The sequence below is a fragment of the Oncorhynchus clarkii genome, chromosome 19 (assembly GCF_045791955.1).
Source record: "Oncorhynchus clarkii lewisi isolate Uvic-CL-2024 chromosome 19, UVic_Ocla_1.0, whole genome shotgun sequence".
In the NCBI taxonomy this organism is placed as follows: domain Eukaryota; kingdom Metazoa; phylum Chordata; class Actinopteri; order Salmoniformes; family Salmonidae; genus Oncorhynchus; species Oncorhynchus clarkii.
The window spans coordinates 25358317-25370404 of NC_092165.1; the positions used below are offsets into that span (position 1 = coordinate 25358317).

Here is a 12088-nt window from a genome sequence, read left to right on the forward strand (position 1 = left end):
AGAGATCCTTGTTGAAAACCTGCTCCAGAGCACTCAGGACCTCAGACTGGGGCGAAGGTTCACCTTCCAACAGGACAACGACCCTAAGCACACAGCCAAGACAACGCAGGAGTGGCTTCGGGACAAGTCTCTGAATGTGCTTTACTGGCCCAGCCAGAGCCCGAACATGAACCTGATCTAACATCTCTGGAGAGACCTGAAAATAGCTGTGCAGCGAAGCTCCCCATCCAACCTGACAGAGCTTGAGAGGATCTGCAGAGAGGAATGGGAGAAACTTCCCAAAAACAGGTGTGCCAAGCTTGTAGCATCATATCCAAGAAGACTCGAGGCTTTTGTAGCTGCCAAAGGTGCTTCAACAAAGTACTGAGTAATTGTTCTGAATACTTATGTAAATGTGATATTTCAGTTATTTTTAATAAATTTGCAAAAATGTCAACCTGTTTTTGCTTTGTAATTATGGGGTGTTGAGTGTAGATTGATGAGGGGGGAAAAACTATTTAATCAATTTTAGAATAAGGCTGTAACTTAACAAAATGTGGAAAAATCAAGGGGTCTGAATACTTTCCTGAATGCATTTTAATTCCAAATGATATGTATTAAGAGAGCCCACTCTGGAAATGAGATGTGCTTGTATATTGTCAAAAAGGGTACTTTTGAGAGATTTACGTTTATATTTTTAATTGTCCGTAAATTAATGTAAAGAAATGTTATTTTAAACACTACTCATATTTCAGAGCACACAGTGAGGTTTCAAATGACACCAAGACTGGCTTTGTAGCATTGACAGACTCATTGTAATGTAAGGCCAAAATGACGTTTTCTTAAACTTGAATCAATTGTTTCTCAATAATAATGTTGAATACAGACTTTGAAGGTATGCCAAACATTCTTCCTCCCAAGGATATTTATTTATTTTATTTCAGGAAAATCCGAAACATCATAAATATCTTTGAGCCTTCCTGGCGTGAAATTGCTCTAGTAGCTAAAATGCACTTAGTGTTTATCTCCCTCAGAATACTGATGTGGTGGAATTATGTACTCTCTTCGTTCTATAAGGGCTATTACTTTGTATTAATGCTCCAGGATAGATTGTATGAATGACCCTGGAAAGGTATGGTAGATTCACTGGCTGAGGTTAGGTAAAATTTCAGGAGTTTGATAATACATGAGATACATTATACTAAACAGAGCAGTGAAGATGGTGTTGCATCTTAATCAGATTCACTGGATAAATACAGAATACAAATCTGCAAAGTCTCTTGAAGTTGAATGTTTTTGTGGTTCAGTTGTTGTATGTTGCCTGTGTGTTTGTATGTGTATGGTGCATCTGCATGCTCGTTAATTGTGTCCTCCATCTTGTGTTGTCAGGAAGATGATGTTGCTGTGGTACGAGGAAGGCTTCAGAGTGGTCATTCTTACCTCCAACATGATCAGAGCAGACTGGTACCAGAAAACACAGGGGTGAGTCTCTGACAGTGGCCATGTTTGAAGACTACCATTTCTATAGACTGATTGCTATGCTAGGTGACAGTTTCGACACTCTCAGTTGAGATAAGGTGAACTTCAACTTCATAATTCTGTTGTTAATGATTAAGTTATTGATTTCCTGTTTTTGCCCAGGTTTCTTGCATTGCCGGAGAACCAGGTGCCTTTAAAGTTGTTAGTTTGTGGTTTAAATAACAACAACATTAGTCTCATATCTGAGTTGAATAGCTGTCGTCGTGATGTCTATTCATTCCCACGTTAATAACACATTTTCTCTTGGTTTCCATGACAACTCACTCAGCAGGCTGAAATGAGGCGCATTTCATACCCAAATGGTAACGGGGCACGTTTTTCATTTTTTGGGGCCAAACCTTTCATAGGAAGGAACCTGCGCTGATTATTTTACAGAAACACATAGGCCTATTCAATATCTCTGCAGTTCATCTCTCTCTTACACAAACAGTAGAGATGTAATCATCCCATTTTTGTTTTATTCTGTCATTCAGGTGATTCCCTCAGATCATTTACTTTCTACTCCGCCTCTCCCTAACCCTTGAAACCAGCTCCATTAGAGAGACTAACAGAGAGAGACGCATTTAAAGAACTATAGTTTGGCTTCTCCTCCGCCTAACTCCTCCCTTACTTAAATACGGTTTCTCACTCTCCTCTCCCTGTCACTCCACACACACACAGACTCTCAAAATCACATTCCTTTTTTACTCTGTCTCTATCTGATCATCATGTTGAAGAAGTGGTGAGAACAAGTATTTGATACATTGCTGATTTTGCAGGTTTTCCTACTTACAAAGCATGTAGAGGTCTGTAATTTTTTATCATAGGTAATCAAATCAAATCAAATTTTATTTGTCACATGCACATGGTTAGCAGATGTTAATGCGAGTGTAGCGAAATGCTTGTGCTTCTAGTTCCGACAATGCAGTAAAACCAACAAGTAATCTAGCTAACAATTCCAAAACTACTACCTTATAGACACAAGTGTAAGGGGATAAAGAATATGTACATAAATATATATGAATGAATGATGGTACAGAGCGGCATAGGCAAGATACAGTAGATGGTATTGAGTGCAGTATATACATATGAGATGAGTATGTAAACAAAGTGGCATAGTTAAAGTGGCTAGTGATCCATGTATTACATAAAGATGCAGTAGATGATATAGAGTACAGTATATACGTATACATATGAGATGAAGAATGTAGGGTATGTAAACATGATATTAGGTAGCATTGTTTAAAGTGGCTAGTGATATATTTTACATAATTTCCCATCAATTCCCATTATTAAAGTGGCTGGAGTTGAGTCAGTGTGTTAGCAGCAGCCACTCAATGTTAGTGGTGGCTGTTTAACAGTCTGATGGCCTTGAGATAGAAGCTGTTTTTCAGTCTCTCGGTCCCAGCTTTGATGCACCTGTACTGACCTCGCCTTCTGGATGATAGCGGGGTGAACAGGCAGTGGCTCGGGTGGTTGTTGTCCTTGATGATCTTTATGGCCTTCCTGTGACATCGTGTGGTGTAGGTGTCCTGGAGGGCAGGTAGTTTGCCCCCGGTGATGCGTTGTGCAGACCTCACTATCCTCTGGAGAGCCTTACGGTTGTGGGCGGAGCAGTTGCCGTACCAGGCGGTGATACAGCCTGACAGGATGCTCGATTGTGCATCTGTAGAAGTTTGTGATTGCTTTTGGTGACAAGCCAAATTTCTTCAGCCTCCTGAGGTTGAAGAGGCGCTGCTGCGCCTTCTTCACGATGCTGTCTGTGTGGGTGGACCAATTCAGTTTGTCTGTGATGTGTACGCAGAGGAACTTAAAACTTACTACCCTCTCCACTACTGTTCCATCAATGTGGATAGGGGGGGTGTTCCCTCTGCTGTTTCCTGAAGTCCACAATCATCTCCTTAGTTTTGTTGACGTTGAGTGTGAGGTTATTTTCCTGACACCACACTCCGAGGGCCCTCACCTCCTCCCTGTAGGCCGTCTCGTCGTTGTTGGTAATCAAGCCTACCACTGTTGTGTCGTCCGCAAACTTGATGATTGAGTTGGAGGCGTGCGTGGCCACGCAGTCGTGGGTGAACAGGGAGTACAGGAGAGGGCTCAGAACGCACCCTTGTGGGGCCCCAGTGTTGAGGATCAGCGGGGTGGAGATGTTGTTGCCTACCCTCACCACCTGGGGGCGGCCCGTCAGGAAGTCCAGTACCCAGTTGCACAGGGCGGGGTCGATACCCAGGGTCTCGAGCTTGATGACAAGCTTGGAGGGCACTATGGTGTTAAATGCCGAGCTGTAGTCGATGAACAGCATTCTCACATAGGTATTCCTCTTGTCCAGATGGGTTAGGGCAGTGTGCAGTGTGGTTGAGATTGCATCGTCTGTGGACCTATTTGGGCGGTAAGCAAATTGGAGTGGGTCTAGGGTGTCAGGTAGGGTGGAGGTGATATGGTCCTTGACTAGTCTCTCAAAGCACTTCATGATGACGGAAGTGAGTGCTACGGGGCGGTAATCGTTTAGCTCAGTTACCTTAGCTTTCTTGAGAACAGGAACAATGGTGGCCCTCTTGAAGCATGTGGGAACAACAGACTGGGATAGGGATTGATTGAATATGTCCGTAAACACACCAGCCAGCTGCTCTGCGCATGTTCTGAGGGCGCGGCTGGAGATGCCGTCTGGGCCGGCAGCCTTGCGAGGGTTGACACGTTTAAATGTTTTCCTCACGTCGGCTGCAGTGAAGGAGAGTCCGCATGTTTTAGTTGCGGGCCGTGTCAGTGGCACTGTATTGTCCTCAAAGCGGGCAAAAAAGTTATTTAATCTGCCTGGGAGCAAGACATCCTGGTCCGTGACGGGGCTGGTTTTCTTTTTGTAATCCGTGATTGACAGTAGACCCTGCCACATACCTCTTGTGTCTGAGCCGTTGAATTGAGATTCTACTTTGTCTCTATACTGACGCTTAGCTTGTTTGATTGCCTTGCGGAGGGAATAGTTACACTGTTTGTATTCGGTCATGTTTCCGGTCACCTTGCCCTGATTAAAAGCAGTGGTTCGCGCTTTCAGTTTCACGCGAATGCTGCCATCAATCCACGGTTTCTAGTTTGGGAATGTTTTAATCGTTGCTATGGGAACGACATCTTCAACGCACGTTCTAATGAACTCGCTCACCGAATCAGCGTATTCGTCAATGTTTGTTGTCTGTGAGAGACGGAATCTAAAACAAAAATCCAGAAAATCACATTGTATGATTTTTAAGTAATTAACTTGCATTTTATTGCATGACATAAGTATTTGATACATCAGAAAAGCAGAACTTAATATTTGGTACAGAAACCTGTGTTTTCTGCTTTTGCAGAAAAGCATCCCCAAAGAATGTTTCCACCTTCATGCCTCACATGACCTTCTCCCATTCCGGTTGGGATGGTGTTCTTGGGGTTGTACTCATCCTTCTTCTTCCTCCAAACACGGCGAGTGGAGTTTAGACCAAAAAGCTATATTTTTGTCTCATCAGACCACATGACCTCCCATTCCTCCTCTGGATCATCCAGATGGTCATTGGCAAACTTCAGAAGGGCCTAGGACATGCGCTGGCTTGAGCAGGGGGACCTTGCGTGCGCTGCAGGATTTTAATCCATGACGGCGTAGTGTGTTACTAATGGTTTTCTTTGAGACTGTGGTCCCAGCTCTCTTCAGGTCATTGACCAGGTCCTGCCGTGTAGTTCTGGGCTGATCCCTCACCTTCCTCATGATCATTGATGCCCCACGAGGTGAGATCTTGCATGGAGCCCCAGACGATTGACTGGGGCTCCATTGACCATCATCTTGAACTTCTTCCATTTTCTGATAATTGCGCCAACAGTTATTGCCTTCTCACCAAGCTGTTTGTCTATTGTCCTGTAGCCCATCCCAGCCTTGTGCAGGTCTACAATTTTATCCCTGATGTCCTTACACAGCTCCCTGGTCCTGGCCATTGTGGAGAGGTTGGAGTCTGTTTGATTGAGCGTGTGGACAGGTGACTTTTATACAGGTAACGAGTTCAAACTGGTGCAGTTAACACAGGTAATGAGTGGAGAACAGGAGGGCTTCTTAAAGAAAAACTAACAGGTCTTTGAGAGCCGGAATTCTTACTGGTTGGTAGGTGATCAAATACTTATGTCATACAATAAAATGCAAATGAATTACTTAAAAATCATACAATGTGATTTTCTGGATTTTTGTTTTAGATTCCGCCTCTCACAGTTGAAGTGTACCTATGATAAAAATTAGGGACTTCTACATGCTTTGTAAGTAGGAAACACTGCCGATTTTGCAGGTTATCAAATACTTGTTCTCCCCACTGTATGTCTGGTTTTGGCATCTCCCTAGAATGGCTTCCTGGTGTCTGAAATCCATATTGAGGAGCCCTGTCCTGTTCTATTTTGTAGCAGCCTGCCCTGTCATTGGGGTCACATCTAGGGATACACCGTTATGACATTTTTTGCCGATATCTGATATTTGCCTTGCCAAAAAACCCAATACCAATAACCAATATATATTTTTTAAATAGCGGCCTTTTAAGCGTTCTAGTACAGTTAAATAGTTGAAACACACACTGACCAAAGTTATTTTCTTGGCATTTACGTATGTCCTCAGACATTGTGGGTTAGGTTAGGAATGCTGTGTTGCACGTGTAGAGCTGTATTTGTCGTGCCATCTTTACGTCATTGACCTACGTTATATAGATATGCACGTCAGCTTTGACATCGGCGTTAAGCTACACATCAGGCCGACGTTAGCAGTTTTTAGCTGATATCGTCCGATTCCGATATGCTTACCGATATATCGTGCATCCCTAGTCATATCACACAAGACTGCAATGTCTGTCACCCCACCCTGGCTTTCAGCCTCTGTCATGCTGTGGATGACTACAGGAATATTATGCAGGGTGTGTTGATGTTGTGAGATTGTCTCGCTGTGTTTATTTTGTCTCGAATGATGAATGAAATACACGTCATTGATTCCCTGAGGGGAAATGCAGGCTCATGGGGATTCATCAGAACACTGATGACTAGGGGTTGTATTATTGTAATGTGTGCAGTAATATTTATCTGATGTTGTATTGTGTATCTTTCTGTGTGTGTGTGTGTGTGTCAGGTTGTGGATGAGTCCTCTGTATTTACGGTTACCCAAGGGGAGTCCAGAGACAGCGGGGGAGTCTCCCACCCTTTTCAAGCGGGACCTCCTGGAGTACCTGGGGGCCTATCGTGCCCCCGAAATCACCGACTGGATTCAGAGGATCAGAGAGCATGACCTGTCTGAGACCAGGTGAGACGATGTTGAACGATGATCATGTTCAATTGGCACGACACAGCTGAAAACATTTTACACACATTAGGTACTGAAGTGTACCCCACTTGAGATGTTGACAGCTCCTCCTCCTCGTCTCCTCAGGGTGTATCTGATAGGTTCCACTCCAGGGAGGTACTTGGGCTCAGACATGGAGAGGTGGGGTCACCTGAGGTTGAGAAAAGTAAGAGTTCTTCTCTTGCTTCTATCTTGTACATTCTCAGATGAAGTAGTTGTGACATTTTCGAATGCTCTACATCGGGGTTGGATAGCTGCATTTTGTTTGTGGGCTTTTGTTCCAGCCCAGCACTGACCCGTGTTTTCCTCAGTTCTGACCCTGTCTCTGTGTCTCTCTCTTGTATAGCTGTTGCGCGACCACACACGGCCCATCCCTAACGAAGAGAAGTGGCCTGTCATTGGTCAGTTCTCCAGCATCGGCTCCATGGGGTTGGACAAGACCAAGTGGCTGGCAGGGGAGTTCCAGCGCACTCTGACCACCCTGGGCAAATCGTCTCTTCGCCCAGATCCCCCCATGCACTTGGTACGTTCTATAAAACACCCAAATTGTACTAGTCCCCCTCTGTATATATTTAGTTGGTACGTTCCAAAAACCTGCCACTGTAACTCTATCGTCTCTAACTGGCCACCCTAGAGAGGGTGGCAATCAGCACCGGCCCTGAATACACAAGGGTTCGAAATTTGGTTAGTTATGTTAGTCACTCACAGTCACTCAATGACAGTGACTCAATTAGCCCATGTCAGCAAACATTTTTTAGATTGGTAAGTTAGTATAGCCAGCTATCTAAATCTTGTTGTAATTATGGCCAAATTATCAATCGGACACGCAGGGCATGTGCCCAGGGGCCCTGACCTCCAGGGGGCCCCCATTTTTTATTTTGTTAGTCACTCGCACTCAGATATCATATTAACATGGTATAAGTCATGGAAAAATTTAGGAAATTAGCTTTTAAACTGCAAAAATATCTCTACCCCATGGCAAAATGTGGAGATTTGCATGATGTTAATTATAAAGTTTCAGTGTTCTTTCTGCCCTTTGGCAAAATGTGTAGAATTACAGAATTTGCCAGAACATTTTCTCTCCTCTGTTAAGAGGGGGGCCACTCTTTTGCCAGCGATGTGGGGGCCCCCCCAAGCAAATATTGCTTCGGGCCCCCAAAAGGCTAGAGCTGGCCCTGGTGGCATTCAATGATTTATATATACACTAGATGACTGATATTGGGCACTGTTCCTTTCTTGTACTTGATTGATGAATTAAGGTCACTGATTAGTAAGGAACTCCCCTCACCTGGTTGTCTAGAGCTGTGTTTCGAATACCCATACAAACATACTGTATTCTACATACTTAATGAGTATTTACAAATACATATACTATTAGTTCATTTAAGTATACTGTAAACGAACAGAATCCTTTCAGTTGAGCGTACTAGCGCTTCGCTTGACTACCGGAAGTTGATGCTGTTGCTATGCAACCTCTTCCTAGCTTGTTAGCATAACCTATTACTAGCTACACATTTTACGACTTCGGGTGTGGTCTTAAATTCAATCTGGAGTGCCAGAGTGTTGTCAAATTGTCCGTTTGTAAATTCAGAGCTTTTCGCTCTGAGCGTTCAGAGCGCACACTGGCCAAGGAGTAGGGTTGACTCGAGCGTTCTGACCTTAGCTTGGGCGCTTGACTGCCCTTCTAACTGGCTAACGTTGGCTAGCTTGCTAGCTATTTCCAGACACAAATGAGAGAACACCTCAATCTGACCATTTTACTCACCCTTGCAGAGCTGATTAGGCTGTTTACATGTGTGGTGACTAACTTTGCTGCTGGCAACAATTGAATTAGGCTTTTTTGCTGACGTTTAATGACACCAGCCATAATCAACGAGGGTTGAGTGTTCATAAATTCAGCCGTTATTCTGCGCTCTGGTACAATCAAACAAGAGTGCTCTGAAATCGGAGCATATAGCCAAAGAGAATTTACAAAAGCACCCGAATGTCCATTGAGAACGCACAACGACTATACTACTTTGCTAAGCTAAGAATGGCTGAAATAATCAAGTAAATGAAGATTGGGTAGTTAGCCTGTCGTTAATAAACTGGCAAGTTTGATGTATTAGTAGACAACTAATGTTAGGTAGCTAACTAACATACCGGTACATACTGCTGTAATGATATGCGGTTCGTTATGACAGCGTAGCTAATAAATTGTCAGCCAACATAACGTGTAACGTAACTTATTTGAAAAGTCATTACTTTATTACATTGCTCAACATTTTCTCAACAATTGTCATAATTAGTTAAAGCAATGAATTTGTATCCACTCTCGTTGGACTTCAGCTGCATATATTCCGCAATTTTCTTCAAATCACCCGTTTTAAACCACACATTTTCTGAAGAATTGCATTATGGGCTCTAAAAGCACGAAAATAGTGCCACTGCTTGTATACTTCGTATTTTGGCTAATGTAGTAAGACATCCGGGAACTTTTTGGCATACTATATATATTAACTATATACTAACTATATACAGTGGGGCAAAAAAGTACCAGACACCAGAAACAAAATTGTAGACCTCCACCAGGCTGGGAAGACTGAATCTGCAATAGGTAAGCAGCTTGGTTTGAAGAAATCAACTGTGGGAGCAATTATTAGGAAATGGAAGACATACAAGACCACTGATAATCTCCCTCGATCTGGGGCTCCACTCAGCTGTAACGTTTGTACAAATTTCTCATTAGATTTTTTGTTTTATCTTGCTGCTCTCTCTCAATATTACCTTAGGCCTTCCATGTTTTGGGGTTATTCAAAAACGACTTAACTTTCTGAGATAGCCTAGAACTCTGTTAGATTCATTTGTTTGATCATGAAATAGCACGGCAGGAGATATCTAGCCTACATTAAACTGAAAATGCCTTAATAGGCCATGTCATGTTCATATAAAATGGAGAGAAAATAGAAAGTCCCTTGCTTTGTGTAAATACAACATATTTATTAAAATGGGCTATAGAAAATAGGAATATAGGCAATTTACACAATGTCAACCATACACTGCCCTGCTGTGCACTGCGTCAGCACCGCTGCATAATCCAATTCTCGTCGGAGTAATTGTTAGATTTTTTGTGATTTAATAAAAAAACTGAAATCTAAAGCCCTGCCATGTCAGCAATTTTTTCCCCGATTGGTACGGTAGTCTAGCGGCCAGCTTTCTAACATTGTAGTAAGCATGGTCAAATTACCGCCCATTGATCATCAGATATCATATCAAACATTTCTCTCCACCCTATGGCAAAATGTGTAGGATTGCAGGAAATTATCTGTAATACTGTACATTTTTCTCTCCGCCCCATGGCAAAATTAGTAGAAGTGTTTGCGTGGGTATGGATGTGGGTACGCAGACCCACAAGCCACCGCGGCCGCTCATGAAGAGTTCCGATTCATCAGTTGCCCATCCCTGCCTTAATATATACTTTTAAATTATATTATGTAGGTTAAATATAAAATATTTTACTTAAAGTATTATTTTGAGATTACTAATGTTACTGTCCCCACTACAACAACCAAAATAATTTAAATACATGTAATTTTGTCCTTGAAACATTTGAATTGAAATACTGTAGAATTCTATTCATTCCTATAGAGGACTGCTCCTACTGGGGAGTGACAAAATGGCTTCAAAGCTTCTCAATGGCCAATACATAGCGTCAGCAATCCAGTCTTTATCTACTTCATTGGTAGCATTACAGTGCTTTAAAACCACACATGCAAATATTATTAAAAGTACTGTATCCACTCAAGACTCATGTGCCTTAGTTAAAGAACAGCATTGTGTAGAAGAGCACTCAACACCGTTAATTCTTAGGGATTCTTATTCTTATATTTTCAATTTTCGCCTAAAATGACATAGCACATCTAACTGCCTGTAGCTCAGGCCCTGAAGCAAGGATATGCATATTTTTGGTACCATTTGAAAGCAAACACTTTGAAGTTTGTGGAAATGTGAACTGAATGTAAGATAATATAACACATTAGATCTGGTAGAAGAAAATACAAAGAAAAACAAACCGTTTTTTTCCTTCCATCTTTGAAATGCAAGAGAAAGGTCCCAGTTCTAGCCATCACTCTTGTTGTAATTCCGATGATGTTCACAAGATGGCAGCCGTGTATGTGCAAAGTTTCAGACGGATAACTTAAAGTATGAGCGAACTACATGACATTTAGTGTGAAGTCACCCAGGTACATATGGGCAAATCGTGAAGGAGACATTTACATTTTTCTGCAAGAACATTGTCAAATCTGTATACTTGAACTTTGATTTAGCTTTTCCAGTATTAGTAGCCATATTATAAGTTCAACATTTGCAGATCAACCAGTTTTCATAACTTCATAACTCTGAATATTCTTATAATTTTTGTCCGAAAGGAAAAGGCATGCTGTCGTATAAGGTTAGTAGCTACACTTTACGACAGATACATGGTTTCCGGATACTCCCGTAAAGCCCAGCTCATTGGCTATCTAGCTAGCTTTATTTGACCCCAATTGGTGCTTATTTGACAAAGTTAAAGTCGTTCAAGTGAAGACCGCCGTGTCATCGGCATGCCATGAAGGCGTCGCTCTCTGACCAAATATGGTGTCCTATAGGATATACTACACCCCTAATGATATAGTGAAGTCTGGTTACGTTTTAGGATCTTTGAGGAATACATATGAATGTGATTTGACTGGTTGAAACTACGCTTAGGGTGAGATTTTAACAGATTCGTATCTTTGCAAATTGAACGAGTGGAAATACAAAATCAATCGTGCATGCTATATGGACCTTTTTAGGACACTTCATGTTATCTCTGGGACCCTTTGGATGATAAATCAGAGCAAGATTTCAGAATGTAAGTACACATTTGATGTCCTATAGGATTTATTTTTTTTCATCTTTGAAATGCAATATCAAACCTATCGTGGTGAAAAGTGCTTTGTTAGGAGCTCTCCTCAAACAATAGCACAGCATTTCTTTGCAGTAATAGCTACTGTAAATTGGACAGTGCAGTTATATTAACAAGAATTTGAGCTTTCAGCCGATGTAAGACACTTATATGTTCCGACATTTGTTGTTTCTCTAAAATCTGTGATCGTGACACAAGGCGCTGCATGATTTACAACTGTCCCTTTGCCTATCCCTGCAGCACTCAACCAATGTCTGTCACTCGAATGCATGTATTTTATGGATCTTTGTATTTCTTCCCTTTTTTCCCCTGCTAGTCAGAACTATAAGGTTATT

At 42.1% G+C, this 12088-nt stretch overlaps 1 protein-coding gene across 1 annotated transcript in view; it reads left to right on the top strand.

Annotated features, from left to right (window-relative positions):
* Positions 1-12088, top strand: part of LOC139374173 (tyrosyl-DNA phosphodiesterase 1) — an 89732-nt gene that overhangs the window by 8197 nt on the left and 69447 nt on the right. The window contains exons 7-10 of the mRNA XM_071115186.1: positions 1369-1461; positions 6617-6787; positions 6914-6992; positions 7173-7349. Of these exons, the coding sequence (XP_070971287.1) occupies positions 1369-1461; positions 6617-6787; positions 6914-6992; positions 7173-7349 (520 nt within the window). The remainder of the gene's footprint in view (positions 1-1368; positions 1462-6616; positions 6788-6913; positions 6993-7172; positions 7350-12088) is intronic.